General features: G+C 41.1%; 1 protein-coding gene across 1 annotated transcript; it reads left to right on the forward strand.

Annotated features, from left to right (window-relative positions):
• Positions 1-2,113: 2,113 nt before the first annotated feature.
• Positions 2,114-18,118, forward strand: CEP15 (centrosomal protein 15). Its single transcript, XM_056867006.1, has 4 exons — positions 2,114-2,203; positions 6,692-6,815; positions 14,373-14,447; positions 18,005-18,118. Exons 1-4 carry the CDS (start codon positions 2,151-2,153, stop codon positions 18,116-18,118), a joined length of 366 nt encoding a protein of 121 aa, XP_056722984.1. The 5' UTR covers positions 2,114-2,150.
• The last annotated feature ends 210 nt before the right edge of the window (positions 18,119-18,328 follow it).

Genomic DNA, 18,328 nt, shown 5'->3' on the forward strand with positions numbered 1-18,328 from the left:
CGGTCCATAGGATGTCAGAAACTACTTGCTAGGAGGTAGTAGCTGCCACAAACTTTATGGAAGACCAGGGTACAAATCTTTTAATACATACTGTCCATACAATAACCAATGTAATACATGTTCATTTTTTTTTGCTTTTCATCATGTGTTTTTCCAATGTGACTGACACTGAATTGGGCATTAGTCCATGCCTGAAGTACGTTTTTGTTTTGTTCAGTATTTCCTCCCATCCCATGTGCATGTCCCTACCTTTCTGTAGGGATAACAGCATGATGCTCTTTATCCTCCCCTCCTCAAACCCTCAGAAGTGGGGATAAGAAATATGCCAAATAAACAAAGTGCACTGCAATACAGGAAAAGGGCAGCACATCTACAGATTAAAAATGCTTAACTTGTAAATAATGTTTGATAATAATATTTATATGCTGCCCTCCCCCTGCCAAAGCAGGGCTCAAGGCAGTTTACAAGATAAAAACTAATTATCAATAATATAGAACATAAAAACACAAAAGCGAATATGTTAAAACAGTGAAAAGCACAACACTTAAAATATGGTGTCCGCAATTGTTTACATTTTATAAGTAAGATAAGTTGAAAAAGTAACTATCCAAATCCTTAGGTAATATTCAGTTTTAGGTGTGTTTAGCATTAAGGACTAGCACTGAATCTGACTAAGCATTGCTAAGCATCAAGTGTTTGATCTCCAAGAGCTGCCCTGGAGCTAAAACAAATTGATAGGGTCTTTGTAAGGCATTGCGCTCAGGATCTTGCTAGTGTTTATCATTATAAAAACAAGGCCGCTCTGGAGCTATGTAGTGGAGAAGCATGCACTTGTCGAAAAAGCATAGAACTGAGCTTGGACCAAGAAGATTTGGGTTCAGATCCCCCATATCTCAACCTAATTTCTTTCAAAGAGTTGAGCTGGGAGGAAGGTGGTTAGAGATGCATAGTAGCATGGAGATGGGAGCATTGGGAATCTCAGCACTAGCAGTAGTTAAGCAATTTCCATTAGGAGCTTGTGACATTCAAGTAATCATGTTAAACATGGCAAACAAAGGCAGTGGACATACTGTGTGGGGTTGTTTTTTGCAATTTTCTGGTGGCCACAAAATTGCAGGCTGAATGTTGGGGAAACATAAAATCTCCATTACAGTGGAAAGATACTTATTTATTTGCTGAATTTCGCGTGCTGCCTAACAAATGGTTCCTGATGCATTTTACAGCATATTTAAAATAAATATAATATAAAACAGCAAACACAGTTAAAACAAACCTCAAAACTGAAACACAGAGATTGAAGACGAAGGCTTCACTCCACAGCAAAATCCCACAACGCAGACTCACAAAAATTATTGCCGAGCAAAATAATACAACACAGCTTTCAAGTTTCCAGAAATCTTCATCAGGCTGGATGTTTAAAAATGGGGGGGGGGAATCTTGCAGGCCATTATCTTAATGCCTACCTGCCTATTTCTTGGGTGGAATGCTCAACTGATGTGGTAGGATGTTTCAGAATTGTGGGTGGATAGTGTGAGCATATGAGATGCAATTGCACATTCTTTGCATTGAAAACAAGTGGTGTCAAAAGGCCCTCAGATAACACGGCAGCAAGAACAAAGTAGGACTTCCTTTTGTTGTTTGAAACTCCCTGCATTTCTAGTTTGTTGTTACCCCATCACATCATAATACTTGGATGTGTTTATTTTTTTAATCTTGCCAGTGTTGTTTTTTCTGTGTATTGATTCCTTAAGCCCAGTCTCTTAAGCTGGTTTTGGCATTCCCCCCACCCCCCATTTAACACTCACAGTCCTAGTATGATACAGTTCTCTCCAATATCTCAGGTTCCTCTGCTTTTACTTTTTTTAAAAAATAGGGTGGGCCCTACTGTCTTTCCTTGTTTTGTTTGATAATGGATTGAAACAAACAAGAAGAAAAAAGTTAACTGAAGATTTTACTGTAAAATCAAATAGGCATATTTCAACCTTTGACCTGTATTTATCATAAAGAAATTAATCTGGTTACATTGAACTGAAAGTAAATCAATAACCATTGTAAAAAAATCTATGTTTGACTTTGAAAAAATAACTTTTGCTTCTTTCTGTTTTCCTTACTAGAATAGTCAAACGAAATCCTTATTCATATGACCAACAATGGCATCCTATTTAGCGCAAGAAGTACAGCTTGCTAAAAGGCACGAAGAAATGTAAGTACATATTTCAGAAGATAGCCTGGGGAAACAGAGATGGTAAATAACTTGAAATATCTTTTCAGACCTTACATTTATACCACATTATGATATGATTTGACGCACATAGAATAACTGGGAAGTTTATTTTACCTGAAAGATTGCTGTAATCTGTTCAGATACTTCAGAACAATATTGCCCCAATAAATTAAAAAGAAGTTTTGATGTTGCAAAGTTGTTTCCTTCTGTCAAAGACTGTAAAGATGCTACCTCTAGGGGGAGCTGTGCTGCTAATGCTGGTCAAAAGAAATGCTAAATGAACGGATATTACCATAGTAGTGTATCCTGATTAAATTGAAGCTACAGCTCAGCAATTGGTTTCTGCCTTCTTAAATTCAATCTACAGCCTTGTTTCAATGCAGTGCTTTTCTCCATATTGAATGTAAAATCTCAATCTAAAAATAAATATCATTAAAATTTATTTTAATAATCTTAAATATATGTGTGTAAAATAATTAATTTTAAAAATTTTTAATTGATTGCAAAATAGAGGGCTCTGTTTTTAAGAGCAGTCTATTGTTGTCAAAGAATCTTCATGTCATTAATTCCTTTATTACATATGGAAAAGATTAGCAGCCCCTGTTGATGCGGAAGATCTCCTGTGTAAGAACAATGACAGTTTTAACACTGAAGACATGCTGTTTCAGGATGCTTCGGTGACTGAAAAGGCAATTAGCAGTATTTAGGCATGGGTAAAAATAGTATGGAAATTTATGGGGCTAGGATACAGAAATCCTAATGCCCCACCCCCTTGGATATGTTATGGTTTCTTTATATTCTTTGGATAACATAGACTAGCTGGGAGATGATCTCCTGTTGCTGAATCCACCATATTTTGGACCAATTGAAGTTTCTGGACCATTTTCAAAAGCAGCCCCACATAGAGTGCATTACTGTAGTCTAACTTGGATGTGATCAGAGTATAGATCGCCATGTCCAGATTATGCTTTTTGAGAACCAGCCATAGCTGGCCTATCAGTCAAAGGTGTTATTTGCCATGATCAAAGGCGTTGTGTGCCATGGAGAAGACCTGAGCCTCCAGCCGTAGTACAGGATCCAGAAGCCACCTCCAAGGTATGAACCTGCTCCTTCAGGGAGAGTGCAGCCCCCTCCAGGAAAGGCTGAGTCCACAATCCCTAAGCAGCTTCTCCTCTGACTGGTAGCATCGCAGTCTTTTACAGCCTGAGCTTCAGTTTATTGGCCCTGATCAATCTCATTACCTTCTCCTAGGGCCAAACTAGACATTATGGCATCCCTGAGCCCGATCCGTGGACGCCACTACCATTTTAAAGCCTAATGAGCTGATTTAAAGATGCTGCAATTGGGCCAGCAGTGTAGCAGTTTGATGAACTCACATTAAGGCCCTTGAAAAGCTGCAGGAGGGAGAGAAAAACAGTGCCTTATCCTGCCTTCCTGCAGGCCTGATCAGAATTGGGCCCTTGCAGCATTTTAATTGCCTCATGAGGCTTTAAAATGGCAATGGCATCCACAGGTTGGACCCAGGGATGCTCTCACGTCTAGTTTGGCCCTGTTCAGGATTTCCACAGATCCACCTGTCTCAGCTGTTAAGTAGAAATATAGCTGGGAGTCATCCGCATATGGTGACACCTTACTTCAAATCTCCAGATGATCTCTGCCAGCAGTGTGGTGTAGATGTTAAAACAGCATGAGAGGCATGATAGAATCCTGCAGGACCCCATAGCATAAATGCCACACTTCCAAGCAGTAATCCCCCTGCACCTGTTTCTGGAATCGGTCAGTCAAGTAAGAACAGAACTACCAACACCCAGTGCCTTTTGCAGCAGTGGTGCCTTGCCTTTGGAATGCCTTCCTCCACGATGCTCTCTAGGTGCCTTTAGGTGCCAGGCCAAGAATTTCTTTATCACCCAGGATTTTAACTAAAAGGTTCCATCTTTTAGAGTTAATTTTATGGTCTGCTTCTAGGTTGAGGACTGTTTTGTGAACATTATTGTAAGCTGCTGAATGCTGTTTTGTGTCTTGGCCCATGAAGAGCCAGTGTGGCGTAATGGTTAAGAGGTTCAAATCCCCACTCGTGCCATGGAAGCTTGCTGGGTTACCTTGTGCCGGTCGCACTCTTTCAGCCTAACCTACTTCACAGGGTTGTTATGAGGGTAAAAATGGAGGAGAGGAGAATTATATAAGCTGGTTTGGGTCGCCATTGGGGAGAAAGGCAGGGTACAAATGCATTAAATAAATAAATTGTACAAATGTGTTAAATAAATAAATTATTACTTTGGTTCTCGTAGGTTATCCGGGCTGTGTAACCGTGGTCTTGGTATTTTCTTTCCTGACGTTTCGCCAGCAGCTGTGGCCGGCATCTTCAGAGGAGTAACACTGAAGGACAGTGTCTCTCGATGACGGCCACAGCTGCTGGTGAAACGTCAGGAAAGAAAATACCAAGACCACAGTTACACAGCCCGGATAACCTACGAAAACCAATGAACTCTGACCGTGAAAGCCTTCGACAAATTATTACTTGTTCATTACTGATAGTTTTTAGGCATTTATTGTACTGCTTTAGTTTGTGCTCCACCTCAAGCAGGTCTCTGGAGAGGCAGAATATACATTTTCTAAATAAATCCCATCCTGTTGTAATTCTGGGTTCTTCCCTAAACCACCATCAATAATTTGTAGTAGTTCTCTTTCTGCTTCTGTTTGTATTTTGTATATGTTTTTGCTGGCTCTGGGTAACAATTAATGCATTGGAAGAGTGAGCTCAAACCAGCTTATGCCAGAATAAATTTGTTAGTCTTTCAGATGCGACTATACTCTTTGTTGCTTTGGCTACAGCAGAGTAACACAGCTACCCCTTGGGAATTTGTCATAATCCCCACTATTATTTTTACAGTTCAATTAATCAGAATAGTAGAAGCACAATGTGAAGTAATCAAGTTTTTTTAGACCCATCTGAAAGTCAAGCTCACTGTTGACTTAAACGAAAGAAAGCATTTATTCAAAGTACACAAGAGAGAATTTAGCAAAAGGGATAACAGCCATGCCTCAATAGCCAGCTGTGCGGGGTTGGTGGAGGACTCCTCTATTGGCTGCCCATTTGTCACTGGGCTCAATTTAAGGTATTGGCTATCACAGACAAAGCCCTTCATGGACTTGATCCCTCTTATCTGCAGGACTGCCTTGCCCCCTATGCTCTGCTACAACAGCTTTGCTCATGTTAGCAGGGGCTTCTGAAGTGACAACCTACAAATGAGCAAAATTGACAACTGCCCATACATGTGCTTTCTCTGTGTGGCTCCCAGCATATGGAACAGCCTGCCCAAGGAGGTCAGGAAACCTCCCACCCTCCTTCAATAGTTCAGTTTTGCATAATTGAAGAGGACTTTTCCGCACAGGTAATAGGGTTACACTGTATAATGGTTCACAACTTACTTGGATAAATTATTAGGTACAGTGGTCTATATTGCTGTGTACCGCTTACTGTAAGTAGGATCCTATTTTTGTAGTGTTTAATGTGTCATGTTCCTTCTCATACTAAGCTTCAGTTCTTTCTGGTGGTTCCAGACTTCTACAGTCCTAATGTCCATATTTCCACATGGGGCAGTAAAGTCATATGCAGTCTTCTTGCCCATCACAAACCCATTTATCTATGTTCCTAATTACCAAGTTTCCCACTACTAGCTGCTCTGTGGGAGATTGTCTTGAAGAACAAACACATCAACTGATGGGGGGGAACAACCTCCAGGGAGCTTCTGATGTAAAGATTATTATCAATCTTTTGATCAATCTTTAACCTTATTATCAGACCTTCTTAGTAAGGCCGATGATATTCATTCTTGTATTTTTATAATGCTGGTCAAATGACCGTAATAAATCGAATTGAAAATTGAAACCTTATTATCAGGATTTGTGAGGGACCTTATTATACTGTTGGAAATAAGAATGGGATCCTGGGGAAACCTTGTAGAACAAAGGGGAGATTTGAAAAGGCCACTTCTTGCGGGAACCAACAACATCTGATTAATTACAGATCTTGATTGCTAAGAAGAAAAAAGAATATGCTTCACAATTTGCAAACTACTTCAACAATACATGAATGTGGGGGTAGGTGTGTGACACCCTTCCCTCTGAACATTGTATCTTTTTTGTTCAGAAGCCTACACATTTAGTAACAGAACCCAGTTAACCCATCTAGTCAGTGATGCTGCACATTACTGCCTTCCAAGCTGAGCAGTGCTGGGTGTCTCATTTGTGCAAAGAGGCTTCTTGTTGTACAACTTGGCGGTTACTTTCTCTACGGGAGCACAGCAAGGAAGGGACTTCCTGTGCTTTTCCCCCTCCTTCAGTGTACCCACGCTATATTCAACATAATTAGAGGAAAATTGGGTGAGGGTAAAAGGTTGTTGTTTTTCTAGCTGATTTGCAGAAAAAAATGGTCTGCCCACTGATCAGAATGTTTCCCTTTTGTAGACTGTCTCAGAGATCAGCGTTGCTTCAGCAGATGGAGAATCATCTAGGAGACAGAGAGGCTGAGAAGACATGGCAAATGCAAGAAGCTGACGCTGCTCATAAAAGAAATGTAGTACTTATAAATGTAAGTTTTGGTGCCTATCAATCGCTGACCATATAGTAGAATCTTGGAAGAAGCAAAGAGGTTTATTTCACCTTGGGATGCAATAAGCTGTTCTTCATACTCTCCTTCTGACAGAAAAGATGGTAGGGATTCGTAGGAATGTGAGGATTATTTTGTTGGATCAGACTGGTTGTCTGTTTACTGCTTGGACACCATGCTCCATAATGATGTCCTTTTAAAGTGGGCATGGTGGAGATAGGCATTCCCTGGTGTTTGGCTCTGGGTTCTGAATGTGGAGGCTCTGTTTCAAGAATAAGGTATAACAGCCGTTTATAGCCTTTTGCTCCATTCTACTGTAAAATCTCAGATGAAACCCCGAACTGACTGGTCATGGAAATTAATTGTCATAATTTCAGACCCTCAGTAAATGCCATGTAATACAGTGAATAAGGCAATATGTCGCATGGGGCATCTTTCTGGCTTTTCATCCATATTTTGGGATGTGGCTGAACTTTGAGCATGTTCTTAACAACACCTGCTCTAGGCACTCTGCGGAACTATTCACAGATAGCAGGTGACCGAGTTTGTTGCTGTCTAATGAGTGTACTTAGGTTCCAAGTCAACCACCACCTCCATTTGAGGTTCAGGGTATTATTGCAATGAAGATCTTTAAACTCTCTATTATTGTAATACTTGAGTACCTCTGCTCTGTTTTTAGATAGAATAATGGCATGCGGGGAGGGGCACAGGAAGGTTCACAGCTCATATTGAAATTGTTAAAGACAATGACATTGTTTGTCTAATCTTGTAAAGCACAATAAAACCTGTTATGTGCATAATAATTAATACCAGTCCAGAATATGGAAGAATAATTTCTGTGTCCTTAACTCTGCCTCACAGAGATAAAGGATAATTTCAAGAGGCCCATTTGTGTTACAGAGGCAATCTGATATCAGTCTCTACCCCAAATGCTTGCCAGCTTGTGTGTATGAGATCTGATCTGTATATTTCTACTGACAAAATGCTTCACATTAAGATGATGGAGATGTGTGTGAAGGGAGGGCTCATAAATTGTGCAGGTTCCTGCATGATGCGCTGGCAGAGAAAATGGGTTGGAGTCAGACTAAAAAGGCAGTTTCTGCTGATTCCTTCCTGGTGTAGTGGTTTGGAGTGGTGGACTCTGATCTGGAGAACCGGGTTTGATTCCGCACGCCCCCACATAAGCGGCAGAGGCTAATCTGGTGAACTGGATTTGTTTCCCCACTCCTACACACGAAGCCAGGTGGGTGCCCTTAGGCTAGTCACACTCTCTCATCCTCACCTACCTCACAGGGTGTCTGTTGTGGGGAGGGGAAGGGAAGGTGATTGGAAGGTGGTTTGAGTCTCCCTTAAGTGGTAGAGAAAGTCGGCATATAAAAGCCAACTCTTCTTCTGCTATTGATCTTCTCCCCATGTCATTCCTTGGGTACCTGTTCCCCAGGAGCAGCATTTTGTGGAGACCTGTGGGCTGCTGTGAGAGAGGACACAGAAAAGTTCCATTTTGCTGTTGAAAAATATAGGCTAGGTGCAACCCAGTGTCCACAGGGGGCACATTCCCTTCCCTCCACTGCAGCGGAATCCGTATTGACAAAGGCTCGTCCATCTAGTGTTGTGGTGGGCGGCCAGATTTTGCCCTCACTGTAATGTTGTCATCGGGTTCAGTGCTTTTCTTTTCCCCCATTCAATTGAACGGCAGCCATTCCCTTATATAGGAAAACAAATTAAAAGGTGGAATTTAACCTTTTTGTTACCCCGTTGACCCCAGCCACTGAAAATGAAGTAACTTCTTCCAATTGGCATTGCCCCAACCCGGTTTCGTTTTGTCACTCCAGAAAGTAATGAAACATTGAGAAAGTGGTATGGAACATTAGGAAATGGCTTTTATAGATAAAAATGGAAGCTTGAAAGCTTACGTTCTGGTTCTAGGAGCCTTTGGGAAGCAAGGATGGAGGCTAGATTAATAGAGTCTAAAGAGGTAGTTGCCACCTTGTATTTCTTACAGTGAGAGTTTTGCCTGGTAGCAATTATTTCATCTTGTTGTGTCTGAAGAAGTTAGCAGTGGGTGCAGAAGTACTACACTGAGTGAGCTCCAGGCTATGGAGACTTAAATATCCACCCTCCTACAGTACACTCTGCATACTACAAATACATTTACAGCTGTGCCATAAAATGCATTCACCTCATTGCTTTGCTCTTTCATGTTGTGGTGTCGTGTTTTGTGACAGTGTGCCTTTGTTTTATTTTTCCAGAGACATCCCTGGGGCAGTGCAGTCTCAAAGAGTGGGGATGTGTCGCCTCTTTCTTTGAAAAATGGGAAATTACTTCCCTTTAATTGCTTTGTTCTAAACATGTTATGACAGTTCACCCACTCATCCACTCTGCTCTTTTTGGAGCTGAGGGTTCTGTTAACCTTCTTGTGCATATTTCAGTTTGAGAGCATATGAAATTATTCTGTCTGGAGCCGAAAAGGAAATTTGCACTTGACGGGACTCCTAGTTCTTCACAGGAACTGGCATTTGGACACATTTTGATGGAATGAGCAGTTTGGCTCTTGGAGGAGTCCCAATATGATCTTTAAAAAGAAACAATCGAAGAATCGAAGTGAAGTGGTTTGGTTGGTGGTCCCTATTTTTGCTTTGAACCACGTCCTGTTTTGGACCAGGCTAACGTGATTCAGTACGTTGACTCCACGACTGTAGCAGTTTCACTAGGCATTGCAAGGCAGTGACCTCTTACCTGTGTCCTTCTAGCATACCCAATAATAAGCTTTTGCCCTTCTCCTATTCCAGATGGCCATATTGCAGGAAATGAAGGCCATTTAAAAGGTGGGAAGCAGGAACCAGTAATGGCACAGTTGCTGTGTGGGGTAGATTTTATGCATCTGTATGTTCTATCCTCTAGAATAGTATGGATGGGAAAATATAATCTCTCTTGTTGATGTTGTAAGATATATTTTCAAATTTTACTTTAAATGTACATAGTCATATCAATTGTAAAGAGTATGGCAATTGTGCATCTAAAATAATAGCTTACAATAAAGTTGTATCTTAATGTTTAAAGCCTTCCAAATTATATAAAGCATTTTCTGTCTACTATTGCATTCCTCTGAATAATTTACCAAAGTGTCAGAAATGTTAGAACAGTCGTGGAAGAAATAAAAGCATATGTATGACCATCAAAACAAATTGTCTGGCAGAAAAAGCAGCATTAGTAAGTTTAGTTATATTAATTTTATTCTGGCTTTAACAGACATGCAGAACTACAGATGCTTTCTGATAACAAAATAAAACAGGAATGAGATCCATGCAGAATATTATATTAGAACCTTGAAAATAAGGTTCAGATTTATGTGCCAACTTTAGAAAATTGTTCCCGATACCAGGCATTGTACATTTCACAGTTAGCATGTGGAGAGTTGTTGATTTGGCTTTCTCAGAAATACACCGATGCCATGATGAGGTGTTGTTGTATTTGCCTACATTTAAATAAAATAAAAAAAAAGTGCTTCGGATATGTTTTTAGCTATGAAAAGAGTTACTATTTCTCCGGTGCTTTCAACTGAACTGTTAGATTTCCAAAGCTAAGAAATGGATGAGTCACAAATATTCAGACTTGGCTAACTGTACAAAGGATAATATGGGGGGGGGGGGAATAAACCTCATTACTTGAAATTTAAGGATATTTGCAGCGTAGTCCTCTGTAGTTCTTGGTGAGTTCAATGGGATATATTTCCAGGCAAATATTCCAGATAACCATGCAGAAGATCATGCAAGTATTCCAGCATTCCCCCCCCCCTCCCATGTTGGGATAGTCATTGTTCTGTTCACTTTGGTTTTTTTCCCCCCTCAAGTACTTTTAAGTACAACTGTTGTTGTGGAACAGTTATAAAGGCAGAATCTACAAACCTTCAGCCAGCAAAGATACCATGGCTGCTAGAACGGGGAATAAGTATCAGCGCACTTTGAGAAAGTGAAACATTGTCAGACATGTTCTCAAATTTGCCAAATAATCAGAGAAGGAAGGTATCACTGGTAAAACTGGTAGTATCTGGAGGGCACCACAAGATTCAACTGAAACCTTTTATTTTAAACCTCCAGCTATGTTACATCTTTCTAAGGTAGAGGGTGCTGAAGTATCTGTAGACATAAGTATCTTATAACTGCAGTACAGCTCTCTAGTCTTTTCAGTTCCTCGTACTTCTCATCTTAAAGTAGAAGTGTTTATTATGCATTGCAGGAATGTTTATTTGTCCCTCAGTTCTTTTACTCTTTTCTGTCTTTTAAAATTATTTTAAAATATGTCTTTTAAAATGCTTAAAGCCATAGTGTTGTGGTATCCAAAAATGGCCTTTAAAGTGGCAGAGGTGTCTGCCACGCAGACTGTTCAGAAGATGAATTGCCAAAAGCAAACCCTGTCAGCAAACCTTAAAGGGAAAATTCCCCCAAAGACTTGATTGCCTCTCGCAACCAGTGGGCATGCAAAGGTGCCATCTAGTCTTTCTATGGCATCATTTTTCTCTCCTTAAAGCACATTTCACATTCCAGCAGCAATTTCTGTCAGTACCTGTCATTCATTCAGTATTATGTATGACAATAGACTTCAAAATATGCTATAACTGGAGAGGAGCAACCAAAAGACACATCTGGTGTGCAGGCTGTGTCAAAGTACCGTTCTCTCTTAAAATCAATGCTGTTTTCTCCCCCCACCCCACCACCAAGTACTTAATTTTCATATCACCATAAACACCCGTTTGCAAAAATGATTGCAAATGATAGTCTTCGTCTGGATTGCCTTATCCTGGAGAAACGTACATAGGGCAATGCTACAGGAAGAAGAGCGTTGCATTAAGAACATGGTGGTCTGCCGTTTTTCTTTTCTTTTAAAGCAAACCTTAGAATGAATGGAATTTCAGATCATTGTGACAACTAAGTTCTTTGGGCCAGGACAGAAACGTTTTGGAAAGCATTGTAGGAGTCTATGTGTCATGGTACATCTGCTCTGTCATTTAAACCCTGGAGTTGTTAGTCTGACATTGTGAACCACCGTTTTTTTAATATATAGAGATCAGGGGATGTCTTAGGCGGCTATAAACTCATCAGTGTGGGAAGGAGGGAAAGTTGCATTTCTTTTTCTGACCCAGCATTTTAACAGTCATTCGGATGGTCACTTCTGTTCATTGTCCGCAAGTTTCATTCAAGTTCCTCAAGCCTAGGATGTCCTGCAGTGGGTTTGGTTTCTGAGAATATGTCGATTGGCTACTTTGTTCACTGTGAATGTCCTGACTTTTTGGCCCTGTTGCTTCAGGATCCCTGCTGTTCTAAGCTGCCATGGTTGGGGACTTATGGGAAGCCCCTTTGGGGATTTTCCTTTTTTTTAAAAAAACTTAATTTAAAAAAATGCCTTACTCGTCACACTCACTTTCTGCTCCCGACACTGCCATCTGCTATCCTCCCTTCTTCCATCTCTGTTCTGCATTGGCTCCTTCACACCCCACTCCCACGCCCCTTCCCATCTCTCTTAATTTGCCCAAAAGGCCTGCGCTTGATCTCTTTAGTGTTTGTATATGAAACTAAGCCCACGGGGGAGGGGGGGTGTCACAGCTTTAAGGAGGCTTCCCCCCCCCCTCTCAAATTGAATCTGGTTCTCTGTGAACCCAACACATGGAAAGTGGAAGCCCATGTGCAAATTTCCTAAGAAAAGCTAATAGAGGTGAGTTTTCATTAGAGTTTGAATGTCTGGTGAACAGCTTGCTGCCTCTCTACATCTTTGTGCACATGTTATGCATGCATATTAGCAAGTCATCTTTGTCTTGAGCAGGGAAGAGCTTCAACAAAATTGTTTTCTTTCTTTGTCGCTTCATTACTTTGTAGCTTTCTTTCAGAAGGGGTATTGGCTTCATCACGTGTGCACAGCGAATGCTTTCACTTTGAGTCGTGAATCATCTTAACTGTAAATTACCCCTAGTGCATCAAGTTGAAATCACGCAGTTAGGGCTCTCAATGAGAATTCCTCTGCAGTAAAAACAACTCTCTGACACCCTGGAGGTGTTTGTCAGGGTACAGCTGATTCATTTAAAATCTCCATCCTATTGACCTTATTCCTCAAAGTTATTTCCTCAAGGATTTTATCTTTCAAAGTGAATAAGGATAACTGTACCTGAGAGATTCAGTCACTTCCTGGGAGGTAATGATGCAACGTTTATCAGCTGTGATAATCTCATCTTGGATTTGGGCTTCAATTGTCATTTATCATTCCAGGAATAAAGGCTGTTGCACGGACTGAATGGCAGCTAAACAGTTGTGCTCTTGATGGGGAACCGCAGACGGTCTCAGACCCCAGAAAGGTGTAACTTATGATACGTATGTTTGTGGGGATTTTGCATTCACACTTTACATTTGAAGATGTAAAAATATGTTAGGCATACATCTAAAAATCTAATACCGTATGTGAAGATGGGCTACAACTGATTAGAAGAGAATACAAGCTGGACTGGAAAGAGGAAGTAGATCCGTGCCTCTTCTAATCAAGCAACACCCAACCTTAAGAGGAAATAAAGTGGCCCCATGCATTTGACCTAGAAACATCAAAGCTGACAGGGATAATGCTGAGGAAAGATCTCCATGAACACACCCAGAGCAGAATCCCTTTCCAGTCATCCAGCAGATGCAGAGAGACTGCCCATCCATGTCTTTGGGCAGCTTCTGGAGCTCAACACCTGAGAGTCTCAACTCTTACCCACCTGAGGCTGAGCAGTGAGGGTCAGAGGCTAGGAAACTGTTGCAAACTGTAGGCCAGAGCAGACAACTGGACTGGAAGGAGCAGGGATCAAGTTGAGAATATGCTATGTGGCTAACCATCTCATACTTCATTTGTAAAACTGACTTTTTTTTTTTTTTTACTTCAGACAAGAGTTTATAAGCAAGAGTTGATTTGGGAATTTTTAGAGGAGGTATTACGTTCCAGGGATTCTTGTGGATTATACATATAGATATGGAAGGGGGGAAAGATGCTGGCCTATCCGTGGAACAACAGTTTAACTGCAGTGCTTGCGTAACAAATAGTTGTGATGTACTTGGCAGTACATCCATTCCTACTCACTGCATCAGCAAGTTCTTGTTGACCTTCAAACCCAGTAAATATTTAGGTTTTAGGGTTAGGTGCTTTGGCATCCCCCCTTCTTTTTAATAAATCTGCTTTTTCCCTGACTAAATTCCCTCCTCCCCCAGCCTCATCCCCAACATCAGTGAGGTCTGTCTAGCGGCATTTGCCGCCATTCATCCTTTCTTACATTTGCTTCTCTCCTTCCTCTGTGCCCTCCCTTCACCGCCTGACTTCAGATTGTAAGTAACTTGGGGGCAGGGGCCTGTCTATTTATATCTTTGCTGTAAAGCAACATGTACCTTGATGTCATTTATAAATTGCTGACAACGTATATGGCTAGACTAATGTTTGGGCTTTCATACCAAAAATAATAAATCACACGTGTGTGTATTCTAGAAGATTTTAACAAGATTTTGTGTGTGTGTGTGTGTTTTAAAGGATATAGAAGCAGCAGAAAAAAAACTTCAGGCAAGAGGGCACTTACTTCCGCACCCTAATACGGTTAATCTCGAGGTAAGTTTAATGGTGAAGTCCCTCCTTTTGTCTGTTTTAACACCAATTCTTATGTTCTCTTCTTAATGTTAATATTAAATGACAGTATTCTTTGAAATGCAATCACTGGTGGGTCCTAGTTCTTTGCAGCAGCTTCTGTTCATTGTTAAGGCCCTTTATTAGACGTCACTTAACACACACACACATTAGACTAAATGTTAAAATTGAATGCTGTAGTAAGGAGCACCTAGCATTGCTTTAGGTGTATATTAAATTCCATTCATGCCAACAATTTCAGTTTTTTGATGTGTGGTACATTGTCATCAGATTTTGGAATGTACACAGAGATAAAAGGGAGGTTGGAAGTTGCTTTGTAGACATGTTTGCTTTGTATTTGAGGCCCTTCTCTTAGTGAAGATTTTTTAAAAATCATAAGGCCTTGGATCCCTTGGTAAATTTCTGATCATGGAAGAGGGGCACTTTTTGCCAGTTTCCCCCTCCCACTGCAGATGTGCGATTGATCCTGCTGTTCTTGAGGGTCCTCTGTCCCCTAAGAACACCATTTTGGGGAGCATTTTAGGGTGTGGCACGAGAAGGAGTAAGAAAGTCCCGTTTCGCTGATGGGAATGCCTTCCATTGGTAGAGATTTACCATGTGATCCAGGGCAAGGGTTCTAGAAAATGAGTCTGGAATAAAGGATTGGTTTCAGTGTAAATATGTTTCCCCATTGCTACTTTTGCTTTTCCTAGGCATTTGTGCAAACCTATCTGCCTTCATTACAATAATTGTACTTTCTTTTTTTAATATAATTTATTAAACAATACAATAGCAATATATATATATACATACACAACATATATAAAATATGTAACATAACATATGTAAAATATAGTAAGAACTGGGTTTCAAAATTGTAGTTTCATGTCATCCTATTGTCATCCTATTTTGTGACATTCCACTGCGATGCAGTTTATCCTCAGCATGTGTTTGTTAGTATAAGAAGCCATGGGTTAAGGGTGTGCGTATAAATTTCTTTCATGTATTGGGTTCTTTCAACTTCTCCAAAGTAAAGCTACCAGTATCTGTCTGGTGGTAGACAGCACTATAAATGTCATTTGACTGGTGCATTAATCAGAAATATAAATATGCCATTTGTTCTTCAGACTGAAGATTTAAATGAATTTCCAACCTTCCAAAAAGGTACTTTGTGCATGTATACAGTTGTGTGATCAATTAGGTATCGTGGTTCAAAAACAATCTCGAAAAGTTCCTGGTTCAGATCTCTCGTTGCCCATGACCTTAATGGCTGACCATAGGCAGGCCAGTGCCCTCCACCTGTAATAAGATAATACTAACCTGCCTGACATTGTTGTAAAAGTTACTAAGATGATATATATAAAGAACAATAAGTGATGGTGATATCGGGTAGTACAGGAAGGTAACCATTCCTGCCCCTAAAAGAAAAGGTATTTGTAGGCTGCCCCCCCCCCCCCCCGCCTGCACTGTCTTTGGGGATAGGCCCCATTCCCTCGAGTTCGTTATAAAGGAGAATTAGCAGTACCAAACTAACACAGAAGATAGAAATTGGGGGGGGGGGGTGACACTTTCCACAGAGTCCCTTCCCCCAATCCATCACCAGTTCACTTTTTTTCCATTGCAGCGGATGACAGGTCCCCACTCCCCCGGAGTAGGCTTGAAGGGAATAGTTTAGATTGATCAAAATGTATCAACATTATTTAGTCTGTGGGTTGGATCCCCAACTTCCACAAACTGCAGGCACCCACAGAAGCAGGTCTTCCCCCACTTTTCCCACTTCTCTCCCCTTTCCTGGAAAAAAAGCCTCTGCTAAAGGTTGGGGGGGACCCTTCCTGAATAAAATGCCACCTGGCTCAAGGAGCGTGTCATTGTTATTCATCTGTTTAGTAAATTTCTGTCCCTCCCTTGCTTCAAGAAGTTCAGGGCCATATTACAGGGTTCTCCTCCCTCCCTCCATTTTATCTTCACAGCAACCTACCTGTGAGGTAGGTTAGGCTGAGGGAAAGTGACTGGCTCAAGTTCAGCCGGGAGAGTTTCATGGCAAGGAGGTGACTTGAACCTTGAACACTCTAACCACTATGTTACGCTGGAAATTGGGTGAAATTGCCCGTCTTCCACTCATATGTGATCTGCTTCCACAGATGCCTTCTGTTCCTGGAAGTCTGGCTCCAGCCTTGTGCATTTGGTGTCTAAAGGTTGCAAGTAGTTAAAAAAAAAAACTGCCACAGTTATCATAGAAAAGTGTAGATTTGGACCTTTGATTGACAAGCATTGCTCAGTGTTCAAGAGCCCACAGGTTCACTTGCCCCAGTGATAATGATGAATCCCGGTACTCTTCCCGAGCTTGGAACAGGGATTGGGGGGGGGGAGAATCATCCCCACGGTCACTCTGCACTTTTCAGGCACTCAGAGCGCCTCGTGACTGCAGGGATGATCCACAACCCCCAAACTTGAAGTCATCTTGAGCTCCACCATGAAAGAGGCAGGATATGAGTAAAGCTGCATCACTCGCGAGCGCCTGCCTATTATGACAACCCTCGCCCCCTCCCCAGCTCCATGCTCAGAAGGAGAGCTCGGGCTCATCAGTGGCACACTGGCACTCCGAGTGCCTGGGAATCACAGCAGTACATGGATCAGCTCCAGCTTCCTTCCCGAGCTGGGGAAGAAAGGGAAGGGGGGGTGATCCCCGATCTCACAGTGTGCTTTCACGCTGTTGTGACATTGTTGTAAAGGTTACTAAGATAATATATGTAAAGAGCAATAAGAGATGGTGATAGCGGGAAGTACGGGAAGGTCACCATTCCTGCATTTTGCAGGGGGTTGGACTAGATGACCCTGGTGGTATCTTCCAACTCTATGATTCTATGAAGCATGCAAGGGTATACACCTCCCTCTTGGTTACCAACAGCAAATTCTGGTGGATTACCAGTGGCATCCAGAATACGTGGACTTCTGGAGAGACCTGTTTTGGTTTTCCCCCCAGTGTTATTTTACCATGCATTTTGTTCTTTCACATTCGACGTGGAAAACAATTGCCTGTTGATTTTACGTAAAATTCATTCTGAAACTATTTGGACCTGATAACTTCCAAATCCTTTGAATTAATACAGTTCATTCGTGTGTTTTTGTAAATGCTAAACCATTTTTAGACACCCACCCAATAATTAAAATGATCTTAGACAAGGATCTGAATGTTAGTAATCCAGGGAATGATTCTGTGGTTCAAAGAAGCGTAACTCCTGTGTAACTAAATGAAACCATTATAAAGTTCAAGGATTACTATTCTAATACATTATTCACCACAAGAGGGCACATCCAATCATTGCAAATTTACTCTAGGAGTTGAAATCCTTGCAGCCTCCATTATGTTGTATAATTGAGGGATTTGAGATTTAGCACCAGAGTAGTTTGGCCTTTTCTAAATTACTTCACACTGAAATAAGCTTCAAAGCACAGTGTATGTTTGGATTGTTTTGTGGTAAACATTGTAGATTGCATTGTAATGCAAAGTTAAATTGTGCATTGTGTTGTATCTTTTCCAGACACTTTACTGGGCGAAAATAGAAGAATCCATTCCCAAGTGGGAGCCGTTTTTTCTAGGAAGAACTCAGGCCCCCGTTGGGGTTAGAAAAATCAAGCAACAAAGCAGAACATAAAACCCTCAAAAGGATCAATACGAAGATAAACAGGAAACAAACATCAGACTTGGTTCATTGTTAGGGATGTATTCAAGCCTCCGAACATTGAGACATTAAATTGCAATGCAATTGTTTGTTGTGCAAGCATCAACCAGTTCTACATCTGCATGGAGAATTCTCTATAACAGACAAGTGTATTATGAGGCAGTCCAATGCAAAGATCAGAGT

This window comes from Euleptes europaea, chromosome 1 (genome assembly GCF_029931775.1).
Source record: "Euleptes europaea isolate rEulEur1 chromosome 1, rEulEur1.hap1, whole genome shotgun sequence".
In the NCBI taxonomy this organism is placed as follows: Eukaryota; Metazoa; Chordata; class Lepidosauria; order Squamata; family Sphaerodactylidae; genus Euleptes; species Euleptes europaea.